This window comes from Chenopodium quinoa, unplaced genomic scaffold (genome assembly GCF_001683475.1).
Source record: "Chenopodium quinoa cultivar QQ74 unplaced genomic scaffold, ASM168347v1, whole genome shotgun sequence".
Lineage (NCBI taxonomy): Eukaryota > Viridiplantae > Streptophyta > Magnoliopsida > Caryophyllales > Amaranthaceae > Chenopodium > Chenopodium quinoa.
In genome coordinates, this window is record NW_018743742.1 from 398,299 (window position 1) to 421,193 (window position 22,895).

The window sequence follows — 22,895 nt, forward strand, 5'->3', positions numbered from 1 at the left end:
CTTTTCTTGACTTTGACCTATTGACTGAGGAAAATTGGCTTTATAATTATACTAGAGTTGTTCATGGGCAGGACGACCCGCTAAGCCCGCCTAATCCGGCCCACAAAAGGGCGAGCTAGCTTGGACAACTTTTTTGAAAAAAAATGGATATTGGGGGGGGGGGGCTATGCCCGACCCATTAATATAAATGAACGGATATGGATAAGAAAATATGTATCATGGGCAAGCCCGCCCGAACTGTTTATTATTATTATTATTATTATTATTATTATTATTATAATAATAATAATAATAATAATAATAATAATAATAATAATAATAATAATAATAATAATAAACATGATGAAAGTTTTAGATATAAATACAATTTTAATCCTTTCGATTAGGATCTCTTCTCTTAGACTTTCTCTCTCTACTTAGTTTTAGATTAATTTCTCTCTCTACAACTTTGTTCTTTACTTTGTTCTTAATTCAACTCCTTAATTCAGATTACTTTGGTAACGATTTCTTCTACTTTAATCTCATTTACTTACTTTATTTCTTTCATCATGTTTCCTTTAATTGCTTTGTTTAGTTTATGTTCAATTATGTCTGAGCAGTTTCCTTTCTAGGGTTTATGGGGATCCATAAATAATATGAAGGGGTATTTTATTGTTGTTGATTATCAATGCTAGATTAATTTCCTATTGATTGATTTAATGCTCTGTGGCTAGATTAGGCCTGATCTTTTATGCATGAGTTTGACAATATTGATTCGAGATTCGAGAGATGAGAATTGATGTTTAATAATAATAATAATAATAATGATAATAATAATAATAATAATAATAATAATAATTATTATTATTATTATTATTATTATATCTCAAAAACAAAAATCATACAACCTACAATAAATTATTATTATTATTATTAAATATTAATTAATTATTATTATTAAATATTAATTATCAGTATAATAATTCAATATTAAGTATTATTTTTAAGCAGAGCAGGCCATAGCCGAGCAGCTCTAAAGAACGGGGCCTAAGTCTATTATGAATCCTTCCTTTTGACCTTCGTTCTATTAAGTTTGCCCTATATCATTTTGGAGAAGAAAGAAATTCATAAATGTACAAAGAATCGTAATCAATCATTGCAAATTAGAAAGATCATTGCACTAGATGAAAACTAGCAAACAGAGTAAAATTCACAATTTCACGTGGTTTTCCCTTACACCAACTCTAAAAAAGGATAAAATACATCTAAAACAGACGAGTGATCTTAATGGAATTATGAAACAAAGGGAGTACCGAGGGTATGATGTGACTTCTTATATGTGTGCTACTTTTACCTTACCTAGGCTGGACATATTTAAAAGGTGAACATATATGTAAAAAAATATGAACATAAACATTTAAGAAAGGCAATATATGCATAAACAGATTTAATTAATATTTCATGAACAACACATATTTACATTATGAATATTTGAAATTATATATGAACATATAAAATATTATTATGAATATAATACATTTAATTATGAACATAAAATTTGAAGAAATAAAAAATAATATGATTATGAAACATATGCATTATAAGTATTATTAAATGTTCATTTTTTACGTGTTCATTTTTTATTATTAAAATGTTCATTTTTTTCATGTTCATATTTTTTTTTCTAAATGTTCATTTTGTAGAGCGTAGTGTTGATTTTGGCGGATCACGGATATGTTGTCTGGGTTATTAATTTGGGCCGCGCGTTTTGGGTCTTCCCTTGTTGCACCTATCTTAGGTGCATAAGGATGCACCTAATGAAAATTATACCCTACATCCTAGTGTAGGATGGTCTACCTATACCCCCTGATGCTACGTCGTTTGTAGCATGCGGGGAGTACTCACGAGCTACTTCATGCTTCAATTCTTTCCTTTTTTTTTAATTTTTTTTAATACCTTGTTTCTTATTATTCAAGCTATGTATATAAATGATTTTAAACCCAATATTTTCTCTCTCCTCAATTGATCAATTTCCATTTTTGTACTTACATTCTCTCTGGTTAATTCATCTTCTTCATTTGATTTTATACTAATTTTGCAGTTTATTTTTCCTACGATTTTGATAATTATTGTTGATCATCAATGGCTGATTCTTCCTCTGCTAATTTCGATCGTGATTACGAAAGTGTGTTTCCATCTTCTAGAGTTCGATTGATTGATTCGTTTGTTCATCAACAATGTGAGTAATTACAATCATAATTTTGTAATTTTTATCATCAATACATTGTTGTGTTATAATGCTCTGTTTATTTCAACTTAATTTATGTATTATTATTCTTTTTGTTGCTTCAATTTTCAAATTTTGATTATGATTATGATGAACGTTTTTGGATTGTTCATACTTTGTTATGAATATTTCGTTGCTTCAATTTATTTCATTGCTCTATGTTGGAAAATTGCGTGATTTTGTTTGTATGCTTTTTTTTTTTTTTTTTTTTGGATCATTTTTATATTTTAAATTAATCAATTATGTTTTATCATTTGTACTTATTAATTTTTTATGTCATATATGATTATTTGTTTTTACCATTTTTTCTTGATAATATTATGTGTCAAAAATTTCCATATTGATCATGTGCAGGTTTGTTATCGAACATTGTATTTGTTAATTATTGTTCATTTTTGAAACTTGTTATGTTCATTTATAACTGTATATTAAAACTTTGTGCAGTGGAAAAAAAGCTGATATTTCATATCTTGCTAAGGTTTTGATTTTATCTGTTTATTTAAGTGTTTGTAATTGAACATTTATATATTTTAATATGATCATTTAACTTTTATTTGGAGGCGAAGGATTTAGTGTTTAAGGGATTTAATATGATAATTTTTTAAACTTGTTATGTTCATTTATAATTGTATATTAAAACTTTGTGCAGTGGGAAAAAAGCTGATATTTCATATCTTTCTAAAGTTTTGTTTTTCTTATCTGTTTATTTAAGTGTTTTTAATTGAACATTTATATATTTTAATATGATCATTTAATTTTTTTTGCAGTCGAAGGATTTAAATATTCCTATAAATAAAAGTGTTGTTGGTGTTTCTGCTGCTAAAGCTCAATGTAATGTTCCTATAAATAAAGGTGGTGCTGGTGTTAAAAATGATTCTTAAGTTAATCCAAGAGTACTAGTGCGTCTACAAAATCTCAAACTATATATTTTGTTCCACCCGTAGTTCTTGGCATTGTTCAAACTTCAACTCAAGATTGTTCAAACTTCAATCCAGAAATGTTTAAACCCCATTCCAGAAATGTTCAATCAACAAATGTTTAAGTTATTCCTCCCACGGTTCCAATAAATGATCAAGGTGCTCTTGTTCAAAGTTCTTCAAGTATTAAAGACATAAGAATTTGTTTCTATATAGTACCTTTTTTAGTATATTGTTTTTTTAAAATTCAACATATGTAAATGATTATTTATCAATTTGAAAATGAACAAAAGTAAAGAACCAACAACCAATTTATAAAACCTTAAAAATATATATTTTTTTTCACACAAATAAAGATTAAAATGAAATATCAATTACAACAATTTTTGTAACAAATAAAATCTATAAGTCTATTTTCCTCAAAAAAAATAACATCTATAAAACTATATATAAGATATGATCATATACACATTCATAAATGAACATATACACATTCATAAATGAACATATAACATGTACTATTCCTTCGCAAACTTCGTTGTTTATCTTCTATTTAACCTATATTTAGTGTTTTTCTTCAAATAGCATCAGTTCCGCATCCTTGCTTCCTAATTTAGTCCACCTGTCGAACAAAATGAATTAACAAATGTTAATTATTATATACACTACTTTATAAATGAACAATATATCTTACATTATTGAACATTTATCACTTTTACACTATTTGGTTTCAAATCACAAATCTAAATCTCATTAAGTTTAGTAGTGAAGGTTTCTATATGCTTCATAATGTATACTCAGCAGTTTGTATAATCAGCGTTGTTAAGCCATTTTATCTTCTCCAAAACAACTACATATTCTTCAATTCCATGTGCAAATTTATATCAAATGTGTAACTCTGGACATCACTACAATATAGCTAGATTGGTTGTAAGATATTAGTTTTAATGCATACAAATGAACATTATCAATATTATACATGAGCATAATGTATAAAAGAAATGAACATTCGTTATTTAGGCATATAAATATATATGTAAACTGAAATGAACCAATATTAACATACATTTTAAAATGAACATTACTTTATATGTAAATGAACATTATGAATTTTATAAATGATCAAAAGATTTGATAATATGAATAAGTCAGTTTCTCAACTCAAATGAATGATTATTTATGCATTTCATAAATGTGCATAACGTATCATAAAAATGAACATTTTTTATTTAGGCATATAAAGTCAAATATAAACTCAAATAAATTCAAATATACAAATGAACATTTATAATTCTATATATGTTCATATATTAACTCGGAATCGTAGAAATGTTAACATCTATACCATAAGACTTTTTAATATCTTTTAAAAATTCTAGATCTACATCTTGAGACTTTTGTTCGCTGTTTTTTTTAAAAAAAAAAATTCTACTCTTGTTTAAATAGGTTTTTGAAATAATACTTACGTTTCTTCAGAATCTGCCTTGTTGTGTTCAACAAACAAGATTCTTCTCTGAATCATCATTCTCTTTATCTCTCTACTTCGAAACATATTTTTCGGTTCTACAAAAACAACACAAAACATAGTAGATTTTAATGATTTTTGCATAAAATAGTTCTAATCAAGTTAGATTATGTTTCTGAACATGTAATTTCAAAATGAAATACGTAGTAGAAAAAATAGGGTTCTACAAAAAATTGTAGTAATATTACTTACTCTTTCTGTGAATGTTGTTGCGATTGTTGAATTTCTTCGCAAATGTAGATATTTGAAGCAATTTAGCAGTATTTTGAAGCAATTTCGTAGTATTTTGAAGCAATTTTGGTTCATATTTTCTGGTTTTGATGAGAGAGAAAATCTAGAGAAATGAAGAAGAAGGTTTTAGAGAGAATGGTGGGTAGTTACCGCAGGTTAGTGGGTTATGGGATGTGTGTAACATGATAAACACATCGTTTAGAGGGGGGTGTAGGTATCCCTACCTACACTAGGGTCTAGTGTATACCAATTATGCACCTAAGACCAATTGGGTTTGGGAAATGGATTTTATGTTTTTTTTAGCCCGGCTCAAAATTGGCCCGAAAAGCCTGCATGGCCCGACTAGTTTGGGCGGGTTTGGGCACACGTTTTTCGGCCCGAAGCTCGGCCCGGCCCAAGAAATGGGCAAATTATTTTGTCTTCGTCCCGGCCCGCCCATTGATCACCTCTAATGTATATTACACTTTGGTTTTTGACACTATTTTACAACATTCGTTTTGAATTTTTTGACATCTTTGTGAGTCGTGACATATAAGCTAAAATCTTAAGAGTCTTTCTTTTGGACAAATTTCATGAAGTTTGTTACAGTACGTATTTACTTTGTATGGAGTAAAGTAATTCCAGTAATTATTGTTTGGGTCCAATTATGCTAATTGGGCCTGGTCATTAAATGATTCAATCTTTTCCAAGGTCAAGGCCCAAGCCTCCATTTTGCCAAGTCAATATAAAGTCAGCGGCCCAAATTGTCATTGTCAGCCCATGATTAAGTCTAGCCCATTCATTCTCCTTGCCAAGCTAAGGTATAAAAGCCTTCCATTACATCATTTATCATTCATTCACATTTAAGCCTCAAGCATTAATTCTCTTGCATATCTTTCTCTCTCTAAACACCATTTGACTTCGGCATCGGAGGGGCTTTCCTCGAAACCACCCCCGAGGCCAGTTTACGTGTATTTGCTGTGCAGGAAACCTTCGGCCCAGCATCATTTGGACCGGATTAGTCTTCATCCACTTCATTGGACCTTCGGCAAGGTCCCATTGTTTTCACCTGAAACAATTTGGCGTCGTCTGTGGGGAAGACTTTCAAAAAAATCTTTAAGCCAATCAAAATTATCTTACCAAAATCTTAATATCAATGGATAAGAATCGCAAGAACAAGCGAGTAAGTCAAGGAGCGGGTGAAAGGCCTACGGACTCTCCTACGCCTACACCATCACCTTCTCCGGACTGGAACTCTTCTAAGGGTGCCAGTTCGGGAGAAGCATATCGGGAGGATTCCCTATCTCCCGTAATTCATCAATATCATCATAGGCCGAGTCCACATCGGTCTAACAACAAAAGTAAGTCCGATCATAGGACTCAATCAGTGCCTCAAAGCAAACCTTTGAGCAACCACTCTCGCTCTCACACTCAGCCGAGGACCCCTTTAATGGGGCCTAGCTCGGAGGAGGTAGCGAGAGCGCTGGCGGTGCTCATGGAAGCGATGAAGGCACAGAACATGCCTCCTCCTCGTGACCAAACTCCTCCGCATACCAGGCATCAATAGAGAAAGCTCGGCCAGGATGGGGAGAAACCTCCATTCTTCAGGGAGCTGGAAGAGTGGGAAGAGGACACTTGGAGAACTAAGAAAGAAAGGAAAAATAACCCCCACTTCTTCAAAGGATCCTCTACCTCTCGGCCAGAAACTCACAAAAGCAGCAGCTCTGCCTCTTGGCCAGAGACTGTTCGCCGAAGTGCTCTCGTCCGGCTCGGCGGCAAGGAGCGGAGTGTGCATAGCCGCCTCTCATTCCCTGTAGCCGAGGCCCGAACCTCCCAGCCAGGGACGAAAACCACTCTTACCTCTCTAAGAGGGCAGAGCGCAGTCTCTTCAGCCAGGAGCAAGGGCAAGGCCGTGATGCTTCCTACCAGTTCTCCATCCGAGCAATGGATTCTGGAAGAGCATGTGCCGACAGTTAAAATCCCGTCGCACATTACATATGATGGAACTTCGGATCCGAATGACCATATTGCCTCTTACGAGGGGCACATGCATCTTTGCCCCAGGTCCGAAGCGACCTGGTGCAAAAAATTTCCCACTACTCTCAAGGGGGTCGTGCAAGCGTGGATCTCCAAGGGAGTGAAGGAAGGCTCTATAACGGGGTGGGACGACCTGTCCACCAAGTTCAAGAGCAAATTCTACATGGAAAACCTCCGAGAGAAAACCACTACAGAGCTCATGGGCCTGCAGCAAGGGGAGACCGAGAGTCTCCGGGACTACCTGACTCGTTTCAGCAACGAGTCATCCAGCATTTCTCGGCTGGATCAAGGGCTAGCCGTCTTTGCAATGCAGAACGGCCTTCAGCCAGGAAAGTTCCTTGACTTCATGGTCATGCATCCCCCGCAGACCTTGGAGGAAGCTTTGAACGCTTCAGATAAATTCATCCGAGCTGAAGAGTGGAACAAAACAAAATCCCAACCCCAATCTGGGAGTGGGAAACAAAAACAATCGTCTGAAGGCCAAGGCCAGAAGACGAAGGGTAAGGCAAAAGCCTCTGAACAATCTTCTGCCAATGAGCCGAAGAAGGAAATGCTTTTCCTTTCACAGGCAGATATGAATCTTATACTCCGCTAGCCCTCCCTCGCGCTAAGATTTATAGCGTGACGAAGGAAGAGTAGTGTTATAGGAAGCCGAGACCGCTCCCTGAGTGGTATTAGCGCAAAAATAAAAATTAGTGGTGTGAGTTCCATGAATCACCGGGACACAACACTGAAGAGTGTATCTAGCCGAAGGACCAAATTGAGGATATGGTCCGGAAGGGATACTTGAAAAAATACATCGCGGATCACCGCGAGAAAAAAGAGGCTGAGAAGTCCGAAAAGGACTCTCGGCAAGAACTCGATTTCCTCCGAAAGAATAGCAAAAATGCGGAAGGAAAATTTCCTCCAATCCATGTTATCTCGGGAGGAATATGTTCTCGGAGGGAGCACAAGCGTCACCTTAGGGCTCTGACCCATCAGGTGAATAACGTAAGCATTCAGCCGCCCCAGTCACCGGTGCCGAACATGACGTTCACATCCGCTGAATGTCGGGGGGTGACATACCCTCATGAGGACCCCCGTTGGTGATCATCGCCACGGTGGCCAACCACGACGTCAGCAAGGTTCTTGTTGATGGTGGAAGCGGAGCAAACATTTTGTTCCGAAAGGCCTACAACCAAATTAAGCTGAAGCCCAAGCACCTCACGCCGGTACCTTACCCGGCATCCGGATTTAATGGGGCTTCAACTTATCCAGATGGGAAAGTGACACTTCCTGTCACCATCGGCTGTGACGAAGTAGCTAGGAACGTCATGACCGAATTTCTGGTCATTGATGCTCCTTCAGTATACAATGTGATCATGGGGAGACCCATAATTCACGAAATTCAAGGGGTAGTCTCGACATACCACCAGCTCATGATCTATGTTTCGAATGCTGGCTATCCCGAAAGAATCGAGGGCAGCCAAAAGGAGGCCCAAAGGTGCAACTACCTCAAGTCGTCCACTAGTCGTGCAGAAGACGACGATGAGGATGAGGAGGAGAAAGAAAGGCAGCCAAGAAGGAAGAAGCCGAAAGGCCTAAGTGCTTCGGCTCAAGGAGACCTGGCCAAAGAAAAAGGGCCAGGAAAAGAAAAGGCTAGCTCATCATCTGAGCCGAAAGACTCAGAGAGCCAGCCGAAAAAGAAAAAGTCTGAAACCCCTGCTGAGATAGACAGCAGGCCAGAAAGCGAAGAGTCCAGCCCCACAGCAATGGAGCTGGACCAACAGACCGAAACGGTCGAGTTGACCGAGGGAGACGCTGAAAAATGTGTTACAATCGGGTTGGATCTTGATCCGAAAGTCCGCGTTGAGCTCATCTAACTCCTTCAGGACAACCGAGATGTGTTTGCTTTCTCGCCAGCTGATATACCCGGGATAAGTCCAAACCTCATCTCTCATAAGTTTAACGTCGACCCAACTTGTCGGCCAGTTAAGCAAAAGAAGCGGAATTACTCCGCAAATAAGAACCGAGACATCACAGCCGAGGTCAAAAAGTTGCTGGATGCAGGCTTCATCGAACCCTGTCAGTATCCAGAATGGTTGGCTAATGTGGTGATGGTTCAGAAGGAAAATGACACCCGGAGAATGTGCGTTGACTTCACGGACCTAAATAAGGCATGTCCGAAGGATTTCTATCCCTTGCCGAGGATCGATCAGCTTGTCGATTCGACAAGCGGCCATGCTTTGCTTAGTTTCATGGACGTATTTTCTGGGTATCATCAGATCTTCATGCACCCCGACGACCGAGAAAAGATGGCATTCGTCACGAACGTCGGGGTGTACAATTACAAAATGACGCCCTTCGGATTGAAAAATGCGGGGCCAACATATCAAAGGCTGGTGGACCAAGTTTTCGCCAATCAAAAAGGCCGAAACATGGAAGTCTATGTCGACGATTCCATCGTCAAAAGCAAAAAAGACGAAGACCATGTTAAGGACCTGGCGGAAACTTTCGCCACTTTAAGAAAGCACCAGATGAAGCTGAATCCGAAGAAGTGTGTCTTCGGCGTGATGTCAGGGAAATTCCTTGGGTTCATGGTCAGCAAAAGAGGGATTGATGCCAATCCCGCTAAGGTGCAAGCAACGCTCGATCTTCCCAAGCCGAAAACAAAGAGGGATGTTCAGCGGCTCACCGGTAGAATGGCAGCCCTCTCGAGGTTCATCTCCAGGGCCTCGGACAAGGGGTTACCTTTCTTCAAAGCCCTGAAACTCCTGAAAACAAAAGAGCTCGTTTGGGAGGACGAGCAAAGGGAAGCCTTCAAGCAGCTTCAGGAGCATCTAGCTCAACTTCCGACACTGGCTTGCCTAGTAGAGGGAGAGTCCTTGTACTTGTATATGGCTGTCAGCCCGGCCACCATCAGTGTAGTGCTGCTGAGGGAAGAAAATAAAGTTCAGTAGCCGATCTACTTCGTCAGCCACACTCTGACGGATGCCGAGACCCGCTACCCCTTACTCGAAAAAGTTGCTTATGCAGTGGTGGTAGCTGCTCGGAAGTTAAGACCCTATTTCGATTGCCATCAGATAGTGGTCCTAACTGATCAGCCGCTGGAAAAAGTTCTCGGCAAAGTTGAAAAATCTGGTAGGCTGGTCAAATGGGCTTTTGAGCTCACGGAATTCAGCATCAGCTACCAGCCGAGAGCGGCAATAAAGGCCCAAGCTTTGGTGGACTTCCTGGCCGAATGCTCGTACCAGGAGACGCTAGATGATGAAAAGAAAACCTGGACCGTTTTCACAGATGGATCCTCCACCGTACATGGTTCGGGGGTGGGGGTGGTTATAACCTCTCCTGAAGGCAAGTCCTTCGAGTATGCACTAAAATTTTCATTCAAAGCTTCGAACAACGAAGCCGAATATGAGGCGGCAATCGCTGGCCTAGAATTGTGCATCTCGTTGGAAGCCGAACATGTTTGTCTGAAGACATACTCTCAGCTAGTTGCATGTCAGATTGGTGGCAGTTACGAGGCAAAGAGCCCTCGATGATAGCCTATCTTTCCAAGATCAAGTCAGTTATTGCAAAGCTGAGAACTTTTGAAGTTCAGCTGTAGGCGTCGTTTGAAGTGCACCTACGTTAAAGCATGTGTGAATATGCTTGGCACTCATAGGAAGTGGGAATTGATATAAGACAATTAGGGACAAGGAAAGTAGGGAGCCGCCAACAAGTTTTTAAGGAACTTGTAAACCGTTCACGGATCATAAAAGGCAACCACGATAAGGGACAACGATAGGCAACAACGATTGACCCGTGAAGGTTACACCCCATTCATAATCCATGAGATTACTAACTCCATATGGTTAGGAACCACGAAAGGAGGATCGGGGATGATGGTACGAAGTGAGTCATGGAGTCACATTCGCCCGTATTGGCCTCTACTCGATTCTTATAGTGAAAAGTGATTCCTGCGATCTCAAAGGCATACAAACAAAGATTCAATTTGCTCCAAACTATTATTAGGCTAAATTGGTTTAATATTAATGCAACACATTATTCTAAAATATTTTTGATCACTTGAATTAACAACAAGATTAAAAAGGAGCCTAAACCGATTGTCCAAATTATATTATTAGGCGTGATTTTCAACTACATATTCCCTTTAACATGCAATATGGTGATCATAATAACAATAGAATAAACATTAATATTGGAAGCAATTTAACCATAATTCCAACAATATAAAATCGTTAGAAAAATAATAGAAATAAAAGGAACATAATTCTTACTTTGATTCTGTTTGTTTGCAACTACAAAATAATAAACGAATTAGTAACTTCAAGGAAATAATAAAACAACAATTAAATTAAATTAAATAAAGTATAGTTGATTTGGGGCCAAACCCTCAAACATTTCTACCTTTCACGCCTTGGCTTAAGGACAGAACCACGAGTAAAGTATGGACTCCTTGGAGTACTTGAAGAAGGAATTTTGAAAAAAGAAGGGTAGGCTCGTGTTTAGGATAAAGCATAGAAGAGAGAAAAATAGAGAATTAATTCGTGCCCCGTACATAAAAAATGAGGGGGTATTTATAGAGAAAATGTGCTGAGGGAGCACACGGAACCCTAAAATGATAAAAACCCTAAAAAAGTATCCCGCGACACGGCAAACTGTACCGTGACACGGGAAATCCCATCGTCAGAGGGGAAACATTCCCGTGACACGGTGCATTTTTAGTGTGACGCGGGAAATTTTTAGTAAACGGGGAAGAAAACGCGTTAAGGGTTTACGCGGAAAAGACACGTAAATTCCCGTGTCACGGCAGATTTCCCGTGTCATGGGAAATCCCACCGTCAAACGGGAATGATTCCCGTGACACGGTGGGTACCTGCCGTGGCGCGGGAATTCCCAGCCCGCTTTTCCGTCTAAATTCATTTTTAACCCTAATTTCGTTCAGCATTTTAAGTGCCGTTTGATAATTTCGGGCCTTTTTCTGATTTATTATTATTTGGGATAAAATAAGAAAATAGTTAAATAAAATAAATAAAAGGTTTGGGCCAAAAATAAATAATAAAACAATAAATAAAAAAAGGTTTGGGCTAAAATTAAATAATTAATTTGGGCTGAAATTAAAACTGTGCTTTTACCAAACATCAAGACTAGTCCATGGAGTGTTCAAAAATACAAATTTAATCAAATACGATTTTTTAAGCACTCTCGGGATTAAATACTAAACCCGACCAATAGTGGCTGTGAAAGGTTGTTAATCATCGGGTTTGGTTTTAGGGAGACATTTTTAGTTGTCTACAGAAGCCCCTACTTTGACTGAGTTTGTAGAAACGTCAGTTTTGAAAACGATAGTCAAAGTAGTCAGTAGGGAAGGACAATGATTTAAGACGTTTTGCGATCCTAAATCACTCTGTATACGCTGATACCTGGAGAAAAATGTTAATTCCATAGATAAAAGAGTAAAAGGATATAATACGTATCTGGCACCAGTGTATCGGTGACAAATGAGTTTGGCAGCTTCCTCTGCTTGAAGGAATCCACCGGATAACGTTCGTTGAAACGCTTTCCATGCCTAAGGAAAGCCGACTGAGGGACTTGGTAGCTTTCTAAGCCTGAAGAAACCTACCGGATAATACTTTCCATGCCTGAGGAAAGTCGACGTATGAATTTGGTGTCATTCTATGCTTGAACAAATCCACCGATGATGCTTTCCATGCTTGAGGAAAGCCGACAAAGGAATTTGGCGGTTTTCTATACTTGAAGAAAAATCCACCGATAACGCTTTCCATGCTTGAGGAAAGCCGACTTGGCGGTTTTCTATACTTAAAGAAAAATCCACCGATAATGCTTTCCAAGCTTGATGAAAGCCGACGACTAGTATAATCGCTGAAATTTGCAAGTGTACGATGGTTCGATTATCCCCGAACGTGGGCCGCAGATGATTCACACCTCCAAGTCGATTATCCGACCATATTAGGTGCTTAAAATATCGACAAAATGACTTTAATCCTTCTAGGGACAAAATAGTAATTTTGGTACCCTCCAACCGTCAGTTAGAATTTTCCGCGTAATTTTATCGAAAAATTAACTGTCCTATTTGTGCGGAAAATCGTGCAATTTTGGTCAAAATGCTAGGAATATTCGCAAATAGCTATGCAGGGCAGGCGCAAAACCACCGTGTCACGAAAAGAATTCCCGTGACACGGCACGGGTCCCCGTCACATGGAGCAAATTCCCGTGACGCGGGAAGTGTGTTGGCTGAAAACCAGTCAATTGGCATCTTTGACCAGTCAAACCACGTGTGCCACGCCAATATATTACCGTTACATGGTAAGGGGATCCGTTGCACGGGAAACGGGATGCTTTTTTTGGCTTTAAATTCTAGCTGCTTCTGCCATTTTTTTGCCATTTCCGCACTCCCCTTCTCCATTTTCTTTTTTCTTCAGCTCAAACTACCAAGCCACGAATAGATCTTACCGGTGCTCGGAGCTATTTCCCGTCAGACGGAGATCCCCCCCGTGTCACGGCGATTCTGCGTTTTCCCCCTTTTTTATTTTTTATTTTTTTTTGCTGCTGCTTGCTGCTATTCATTGCTGCTTACTGCCGTGTTGTTGTTGCTGTATATCGGAGCTCCGACGACCCCTGTAATTGCCGTGACACGGGATTTATCCCCGTGACACGTCATCTGTTCTCCGAGTCGCGGCGTAGCTTGACCGTGTCGCGGCGGTTGTTCTGGTCTTCACGGTTTTTTGAGCTTTTGGAGCTCAAGTCTTCATCAATCCTGCTCTAATTTTTTGCTACTTTCCTCAATTTCGATTCTCTACAAGGATCTATGTAAGTTTCCCTTGATTTTGCCTCGAATTTGCTTCAAATGAGTAATCTCATGAAAAACCCTTAAAAATCAATTTGGGGAATTTTTTGATTTTGAGGTTTATGTTGAAATTCTTGCTATGAATTTACTTGCATATGTATGTATGCGTGTTTGTGAGCGATTTGAGACAAAAATTGCATGATTAGGTGATGAATTGAGCAAAATCACCATTTTTGATACTACTTGTGGTAAATGGTGTTCCTTGTTGTTCATGTTGTTCTTTTGCACTTGGAATGATGACATGTTGGTTGTAGATCTTGTAAAATATGCTATGATGTGTCGATCTATTGTTTTTGTGCAACTTTGAGACATATTTTGTATTGTGTATGTACTACATTGTCATGGAGAACATAGTATCATGCAATTAGGAGAACATAGTATTAGTTCGTCATGGAGAAACTAAATACTATAAATAATTCCATTATTTTGCCAATTTTTAGCCTTGAGGTAAAAATTTAGCGTATAATGCGATAAACAACTAAATAACTTAGGAAGTGATGCTAAGCATTTAGATTTTTTATTAAAATGCAACTCGAACTAAATGTCTTAGGAAATGATGCTAAGCATTTAGATTTTTATTTTTATAATAGCATGCCTAGGCGACGGGATCGCAATCTTTCCACCCATGGCTGGCGTTAGGCTTTTCGGGAGGACACTGCCACGATTCCCGAGGGTATGGACGACGACGTCTTAGAGTCTGAGCCTCGGGCTTCTACAAGTAGAGGTAGGTGGGTTCCACCTCTGTGGACTCCTGACCAGTTGGTTTTCTGTCGTGAGAACCACGTTTTTCATTGCCCACTTGCCGGCATAGTTGACGGCACGCTTTGCCACCACGGTTCTGGAGCCGGAGATTTGATTCCTCGACTTCACCAGATTATCACGGTTCTGGTTTAGTGGAATTTTATTCGGCGGTCGTAGGGTTTCGCAGCCCCCGGGGTTGCGGTGCGACATTTGTTTGCGCATTGTTGGAGTATTTTTGGGATACTACCAACACCTTTCACCTTTCACTGCGCTTCGGTTCTAGCTCGTGGTTTTGACATGGAGGAGACATCGCCTGAGCAGCGAGTGCGGATCTTCATTCTGATTCTGATCTCCATGACTCTTTCTCCTGATAGGAGTTCATGTGCACTCCTTTGCTACTTCCCTTCTTTAGTCAGGATCAGTGAGATAGGATCCTTTACCTGGGCCAGACTCGGATACGCCGACCTTCTCTTGTCGTTGCGTCATGGCTGTAGGCAGCTGAACAACAGGTCTCCCGTCATTGTCTACGGTCTATGGAGAGTCGTAGAGGTGATGATCCTTTCCTCTTCTTGTTTTATTTTAATTTGTTCGACTCATGTGCTCAAAGATTACTTTTCATTGCAGCTATGGTTCTACGAGTACTTCCCAGGATTGGCTCCTTGACGGCGTCGTGGAGCGGTTCATGACTTCCCTGTCGAGGCTAGCTGGCGTGACCGAGGAGAGTCACGGGTGGAGTCTGTCTCTACGCTGCGCGGGCTGCTACGCCGAGACACCTCTTCTGTTAGCGTAAGAATTAGTTTTGTTGCCTATTATTTTCTCTCTGACGTTATTTCCGGTGTTTCATGCCAACTTTTTATGGTTTTCAGGTTGCCATTGATGTCTAGTATCGTCCTTGGGCCGGGATGACTAATCTTCCCGAGGCCTTGCATCTTTCAGCGCACCGCACCGTTTTGGTTGGTACCGGACGCTTTGTTTGGTATTTGGGGGGAGCGTGTCGTTCGTCAGCATAATGGTGATCGCTTTGTGGTGCCCTCATTTCCACCGGAGTCGATGCTGGACTCGCGCTTGCTTAGGGAGTTGATAAACAGGGGAGAGCGCTACACTTTTCCTTGGCAGGAGCTTGTGCCCATGGAGGGTGATTATGCGCAGGACTTACTTCCCTCTTTGGCTCCTCCACCCCGCCTTCCTGAGGTATGATTTCTTTTGAGGATTTTTGTCACTAGTCTCTGTTTAAATAGTCGAATAACTTGATTATTCGATCGTATTTTCAAACGACTGTTCGCCCCGTGGGGAGGATTGAGATTCCGCCTCAATCTGTCCGTTATCTAGGGCCGATTGGTATTACCGAGGACCATATTGCTGACGCGCCAGAGGGTTTCAGACAGGCGCAGGAGTCACTACCTGAGGTTTTTGAGCTGGTAAGTTTTTGATGCATTATTTATCCTTTTAACACCGCTTGTTACTGATTTTTCTTTGTTTTGTTCTCAGCCTAACCGCCCGGAGATGATGGGACTCATGAAGCTGGTTGACGCTCTGAAGTACTGCATCATCAAGCTTTGGCGTGGTGCGAGTTGTCGGAGCAGTTCTAGCGATGTTCTTGAGGTATGCTCATTTTTTTTCCACTTTTACCATTTGTTTTATTTTGCATTGTTGACGCCTTTTGATTTTGTATCTTTCAGGAGCAGCGGAGGTCCCGCTCGCGCTCGAGGCATAGAGGCTCGGACGAGGGGGAGCTTGGTCATGGTAGACGATCTCCTGAGGTTCATCGGCATTCTCAGTCTCATCGGGAGCCTAAAATTACTCAGCCATTTCAGGAGGCTCAGTGGCAGCAGCCTCAGTCTTCCCAGTGCTTTCAGGGTCAGGGTCAGGGGCAGCGGCAGTCGTTTTCACAGCCTGAGTTTAGGCCTGTTTTGACTACCGTGGATCCTGGTTTATTTTCAGCTCCATTGTCTGGGATGCCTGAGTTTATAATGTATTCGTAACGGGCACTATTTTGCCCGTTACGAATAAATAAGTATTCGTAACGGACAATATTTTGCCCGTTACGAATACTATATTACATGTAGATTCCCAAACTTGGCCCAAATAATGTGAGGAGCCCAATACTTGCTTTTTAGGGTTTCACCTCTCTTTCTCATTATTCCCTCACTCCCCCTCTCTTTCTCTCATCAATCGCTCACTCCCTCTCTCTCTCCTCTCCTCTCCTCTCCTCCCCGTCATTCACCTCTCCTCTCCTTCCCTCCCATCTCCAATACTTGAGTAGCGATTGTGTTCATCTTGAGACGAGCAACTTGACTGGCGGCTTCATACAAGAGCTCCCAAGCGGCGTCGTTTTGGGCGGAGGTGTAACCGGCGGTGATGGAGCTCTTGCTTGAAAACCCACTCCGGTTCGACCAGGGTCCGAACCCGGTTAGCGTCGATTGTGGCGACGTTGAGAACAACCAAGCCCGTAGGCTTCTTCATCTTTAGATCTAAGTCGTTGAACGAACTGATGCAACCAGGTAAGATTTTTCTCTTTGTAATCATCGAATATTAAGTTGGAAGATTTATCAGTTTGAATGTGGTAAACGATGATTGTCTAAGTTGATTCAACTTTATTTTTTGAAATTTATGTTGTTTTTAATTGATTTAAGTTTCTGGGTACTAGATTTTTGGGATATTTTGTGCTTTATTTTTGCAATTTAGGGTTTAATTTTAATTTAATGGTGAAGAAGTTAACAATTTTCCCCAATTTGATTTTGAATAGAAGGAAAGAAAGCGAAATTGACATGGAAGAATCTCGAGAAAGGTATTGATTTGATTTAATTGAATTTGATTTGGCTTTTGAACATCTATTGGGGATCATCCCTAATTTCCAGTATGTTTGATTGAATTTGGCTTTTGAACCTTGGAATTTGTTAATTTTAGGGTTTTTTGAATAATACTATGAGTCAAATGTCTAAATTATACTGTGTTATATTTGTTTATTATAGTGTATTAGTAGTGCATAATCGACCAATAAATTGTTGTATCGCCTTATGAAATTGGTTAAATTGCCTTGTGAAATTGGTTAAATTATACTGCGTTATATTTGTCTCCTACTTGTTGTTGTCCAAGCTTGCTAAGGGTGACTTAACTTGTATCTCAAACAAATAAATTTATGTCGCAACGGGAAAAATTAGTTGCTAAGGGTGACTTAACTTGTTATAAAGACGTTTGGCTGACTTAATTAGTTGTTCTTTGCTTGAAGACAAGCTTGTGGTCTCCACTTCCTGCTCACTTCTTCACACTACTGTTGATCTTGTTAAAGAGACTTAAAGCTTGATGATGAAATCAAGTCATAGCTTGCATTTGCCGCATAGAAAGTTGTTGAAGTTAACGCTTTGGCCAAGGCATTGTCTGGTCAGAAGGATGAGGTAAACCCCAATGCTACTACATTTTGCTTGCCATAAGTTTTTCTTATTTCTTTTTTATTTTTTTTTATTAACACTTACTTTTTATATAGTTTTGTGACAATTCCTTTGGTTGTGAATATCATATTTGATCCTCAGAAACTGGGATTATAATAAAACTCTGTTCAAATAGATTGTTTTGATTATGGCTCAATTTCTCATATATTTATTTGTGTTATTATGTATTCAGGCACGAGACTTGCTACCAAATTGCTTTGGCCATCAAGGATGAGGTTGAGGATCTTGAGAAGGCTGGTATCAATGTTATCCAAATTGACGAGGTTTCTTTGAGAGAAGGTTTGCCACTCAGGAAGTCTGAGCACGGTAGCTACTTGAAGTGGGTCGTCCACTCCTTCCGTATCACCAATGTTGGAGTCCAAGACCCAGGTAACTTTCGCTACATTGTGACTCGTGTTGCTGAATTTTGTACCAGGAAGTTCTTGTGCTATAAAAATGAATTTCAATGCTCATCTCTGTATTTTTTCTTTAATGATTGAATTTATTTCTTGTACAGTTAATTTCCCACTTATATTTCACTAATTGAGCTCAAAATGTAAGATATTGTAGCAATTTGAGTAACCCCATTATGTATGGTTGTGAATATATGAATGAGAGTGGATGAAAAAAGAAGAACTTTGCTGTTTTCTGGCTTTTTGGATTTTGAAATTGAAATGTATAGGCTTAATCTCGTTCCATCTTATAAAATAGATGGGCCATGACGCTGAGACGGGGAGGTGGGGATTAGTAGCTAGGCATAATCCACCCCTTTCTTAGTTCTTGTGCTATAAAAATGAATTTCAATGGTACTTGAGAAATTATCAGTTAACAAACCCGGACTGGAAAAACCAAATTAGTTTTCGGGTTCCCATCCTATATTTTTTACAGTTAGCTAGTATAATTCTTCTGATTTTAGCTCACTATATGTGTTCATATTATGGTCTTCCTGTAAAAAATATTACTGCCGTGTGTCTAACAAAAATAGAATTATGCTGCAGATTTCCCCATTGCCCAGGAATTTACACTAATGAGCAAGTCGAAGCAAGGAAGAAAGTGGTTAATGCTGTTCATGCAAAGGGTGCATTCATCTTCTTTCAGTTGGTCGAGCCTCGCATACAAATTAACTATTCACTCTATATAGTTATAAATTTTCATGTTGTATTAAGGACTATTATTTATATAGTAGCTTTTGACTCATGTTAGGGAGTTGTTGTAAAGTTGTATCTTTGATTTTATAATTAATAAAATTTTACATTTATTATTATTGAATATTGATAATAGTAATTAAAACTTGGCATCATAAAAGGTTATCAGGTTAGCAGTGTAGCAGGTATCACCTGCTGCATTTTTTTTTTTATAATTTGGGTTCAATTGTATTTGTAACGGACAGTTTGACTGCCCGTTACAAATAACGGGTTATTCGTAACGGGCAGTCAAACTGTCCGTTACGAATAACATAGCCTATCCGTAACGGCAGCATACGAATGTCCGCTGCCCGTTACGGATAGGCTATTTTTGCCCGTTACGGATAAATATGTTTCCACTAGTGTTATTATCAAGATTTTGAACGCCATCTGAATCTAACAGATCCAGATTTAAATAGAATTGTGTGTGGTAATGAGGTAGACTTAGAAAAACTTGAAAATTTATATTTTAATCGCCCTATCTCTGAGTCTTATCATATATATCGTAGAAGGGCATATATTTTTTGCATGTTTAGCAAGCTGTTATTTGCAAACGGTAGGGTAGGACATGCTTGTTTAGCGTCTGTGCTTGAACATGTTGAATCTAGGAGATCTCCTTTGCCTACGTGCCTTGGAGAAGCATTTCGTGGCCTTGACGAAGCAAAAGCTGACAAAACAGGCACCGTGTCACGGTGAAGTCTGCCGTGTCACGGGAATCTGCAATTTTTTTTTATCGACTGTTTTTTTTTTTTTTTTTTTTTTTTTGTGTGCAGATTTGGTTGATGGAGCGTTTAGAACTATTTGAAGCCCCCGACGATGTTGAAAAATATGGCCCTAACGATATAGTCCGCAGGAAGAAGAATTACTTCATGAACATGTCGTATGAAGACTGGAAAAATTTCTTTGCAAAGAGAGAATTTTCCATTCGTTGGGTGGTGCCTTGGTGGAGGCTTACTAGGATGGTTGGTACGAATGATACTCCATATTGCCGTGTTCCTAGTATCTCAAAACTGACTTTTTATTGTCCTTCTCGACTGATGCGGCAGTATGGACTTGAACAAGTAGTTCCACGCTATAACGATAGTCCTCGTGAAGTATCGTTGCATGAAAGTAACGTTCACAAATACGAGACTTATTGGATTGGAAGACCTCTGTGGACCGTTTCTGCAAGTAACCAAGCTCCTCCTCCTTTATCTAGTGCATACAAGGCATGGTTGAACCCTAGAAGTAGGGGGGAACGATTCGGATCACGCAAATCTGATGTGAAGAGTCGTCTTGGCAATAAGAAAGCACCTCTTAAAGATCGTCTAGGTCCAAGAACACAAGGGATTGAGTTTAAGACTCCTATAATGCTGAAAAAGAAGAATTATGTGAAAGGGAAGGGTAAAGAGAAGATGGTCTATAGAGAGAAACAACCGAAGACTTTTAAGAAAGATAAAAGGGGTGAAAGTTCGACTAGGGGTGTGACGGTTCGGGCTACAAAAGACACATTAATGGTGAAGGCCGACCTAATTGAAAAAGAGAATGAGGTTCCTAAAGTGAAGAGGGATTAGATCAATATTGCTTTGCTTTTATGATTTATAATTTTTTATTTAAAATAAGGCGTATGATGCCAATAATTGTAGTCACATTTATTTCAATAATAATAGCATATTTATTTTAGCTTTAAATAAAAAATTACAATGATTTTTATTTATTTATTTATCCGAGTCAAGGAGTCTGACGCAATGGAAGAATTAAAAAAAAAACATCGAACAAATCATGAATTCGCAAAGACTGCGTCACTAAAAAACATTGGAAATCTGAAAGTCCACCGTGCCACGGTGAAAATTTTCGTGACACGTTGGAAATTCCCGTGTCACGGCATTTTTTTTTTGCTCAGGTCCACCGTGCCACGTTGGACTGTACCGTGACACGGTGGAATGTCCCGTGTCGCGGCAAAAATCTTTTTTTTTTTTTTTTTTTTTTTTTTTTTTTTTTGTCGTGACGCAATGCTGAACTGACGTGTATACTTGAATGACGGAGGGAGGTTTTTTATTTTTTAAAGTTGCCGGGCCCCCTTGAGGGGTTGCTTACGTATCCTTAAAAAGGAATCAGGCCGAACGTAGCTCTATTGGGTCATGAACCCATGCGACTAGGCATAGAATTTCTTTAGTTGATCCAAGTTGATTAAATTGTGGAAACCGTTACCGTCCATGTCTACCAATTGGGCCGCTCCGCCAGACAAGATGGCTTTAACAATGTACGGGTTTGACCAATTTGGTCTGAATTTTCCTCTTGGATCTAACACATTTTTACGAAGTGCCTTAAGCACCAAGTCACCCTCTTTGATGTTCCTAGTCTTGACCTTTTTATTAAAATGTCGCGCCATACGCTGTTGGTAGGTTTGGACATGATGCAAAGCTGCCAAGCGTTTTTCATCAAGTAAGACTAGTTCATCATATCTTGCTCTAATCCAGTCGACTTCATCTAGTTGGCTTTCCAATGCGATTCGAAGAAAAGGGATTTCGAGTTCTATTGGTTGTACAAATTCAATTCCATAAAACAGAGAGAAAGGGGTAGCCCCCGTTGATGTACGAACAGAGGTTCGATAACCCCAAAGGGCGAAATGTAGCTTACTTGGCCAATCCTTGTAAGTTTCTGTCATCTTTTCGATGATAGTTTTCACATTTTTGTTGGCCGATTCGACCGCACCATTTGTTTGTGGTCTGTAAGGTGATGATCTGTGATGCTTGATATGATATTTCTGTAATAATTCCGCGCATTCGGCTTGGAAATGCGTTCCATTATCGCTTATCATCTCACGTGGTACCCCATAGCGGCATATGATATTTTTCTCAATGAATTGAGCTACGTGTTTCACCGTTAACTTAGCATATGAGGCAGCTTCGACCCATTTGGTAAAATAGTCGATCGCTACGAGGATGAATTCATGCCCCCTTGTCCTGGTGGTGTTACTTTTCTAATGATGTCGATGCCCCAAGTGGAGAAAGGCCATGGAGAAGTATATGTGTAGAGAAGCGAAGGTGGAACATGCTGTAAATTTGCGTAGACTTGAAACTTCATACATTTCTTGACGTATTCGTGACAATCTCTCTCCATAGTAGTCCAATAATAACCTTGTCATTGAATCTTTTGGACTAACATCTTTGCATTCATGTGCGTTCCACATATACCAGCATGAAGGTTTTCCATGGTTCTTTGTGCTTCTTTCTTGGCTATGCATAAGAGATTTCTCCCCATTGCAGTTCTCTTGTGGAGTTCTCCCCTGATGAGCACATACTGTGAGGCCAGGAGCCTCAAAGCACGGCGTGCCCTTTTACCAGTATTAGGAGGGTATTCTCCTCTTGTCACATAGTTAAGGATATCCGTATACCATGGCTCTTCATCTTCTTCTTGTGGTTCTTGTTCATCGTCGAGTGCGTGAACATAAGCCAGCTCATATCTTCTTTCTATGGTCAACAACATTTTGATTGTATCCGTTGGAATTCGCACCATTGATGCTAATTTAGCTAGTGCGTCGGCGAATTGGTTTTCTTCTCTCGGCAAATACGTATATTCCACTTCATCTAGTTGCTCCGTGAGAGTTTCTAAATGAGCTTGATACGTAGCGAGACTTTCACTTCTCACTTTCCATCTCTTGGAGATTTGGTTAATGATTAGTGAAGAATCACCGTAGATTCTGAGCTTCTTAATTCCCAAGGCGACAACTGTTTCTAACCCCAAAATACATGCTT

The 22,895-nt window shown here is 39.4% G+C and overlaps 1 protein-coding gene across 3 annotated transcripts; it reads left to right on the top strand.

Annotated features, from left to right (window-relative positions):
- The first annotated feature begins 16,702 nt into the window (after nt 1-16,702).
- Nucleotides 16,703-19,238, top strand: LOC110684712 (5-methyltetrahydropteroyltriglutamate--homocysteine methyltransferase-like). 3 transcript variants are annotated; one of them, XM_021861154.1, is made up of 5 exons: nt 16,703-17,047; nt 17,293-17,334; nt 17,776-17,941; nt 18,168-18,364; nt 18,973-19,238. In XM_021861154.1, exons 3-5 carry the CDS (start codon nt 17,850-17,852, stop codon nt 19,113-19,115), a joined length of 432 nt encoding a protein of 143 aa, XP_021716846.1. In that variant the 5' UTR covers nt 16,703-17,047; nt 17,293-17,334; nt 17,776-17,849; the 3' UTR covers nt 19,116-19,238. The 3 variants fall into 3 exon arrangements, with proteins under 3 accessions (XP_021716846.1, XP_021716844.1, XP_021716847.1); XM_021861152.1 differs by having other exon boundaries at nt 16,703-16,995; XM_021861155.1 differs by having other exon boundaries at nt 17,046-17,109.
- Nucleotides 19,239-22,895: the final 3,657 nt, after the last annotated feature.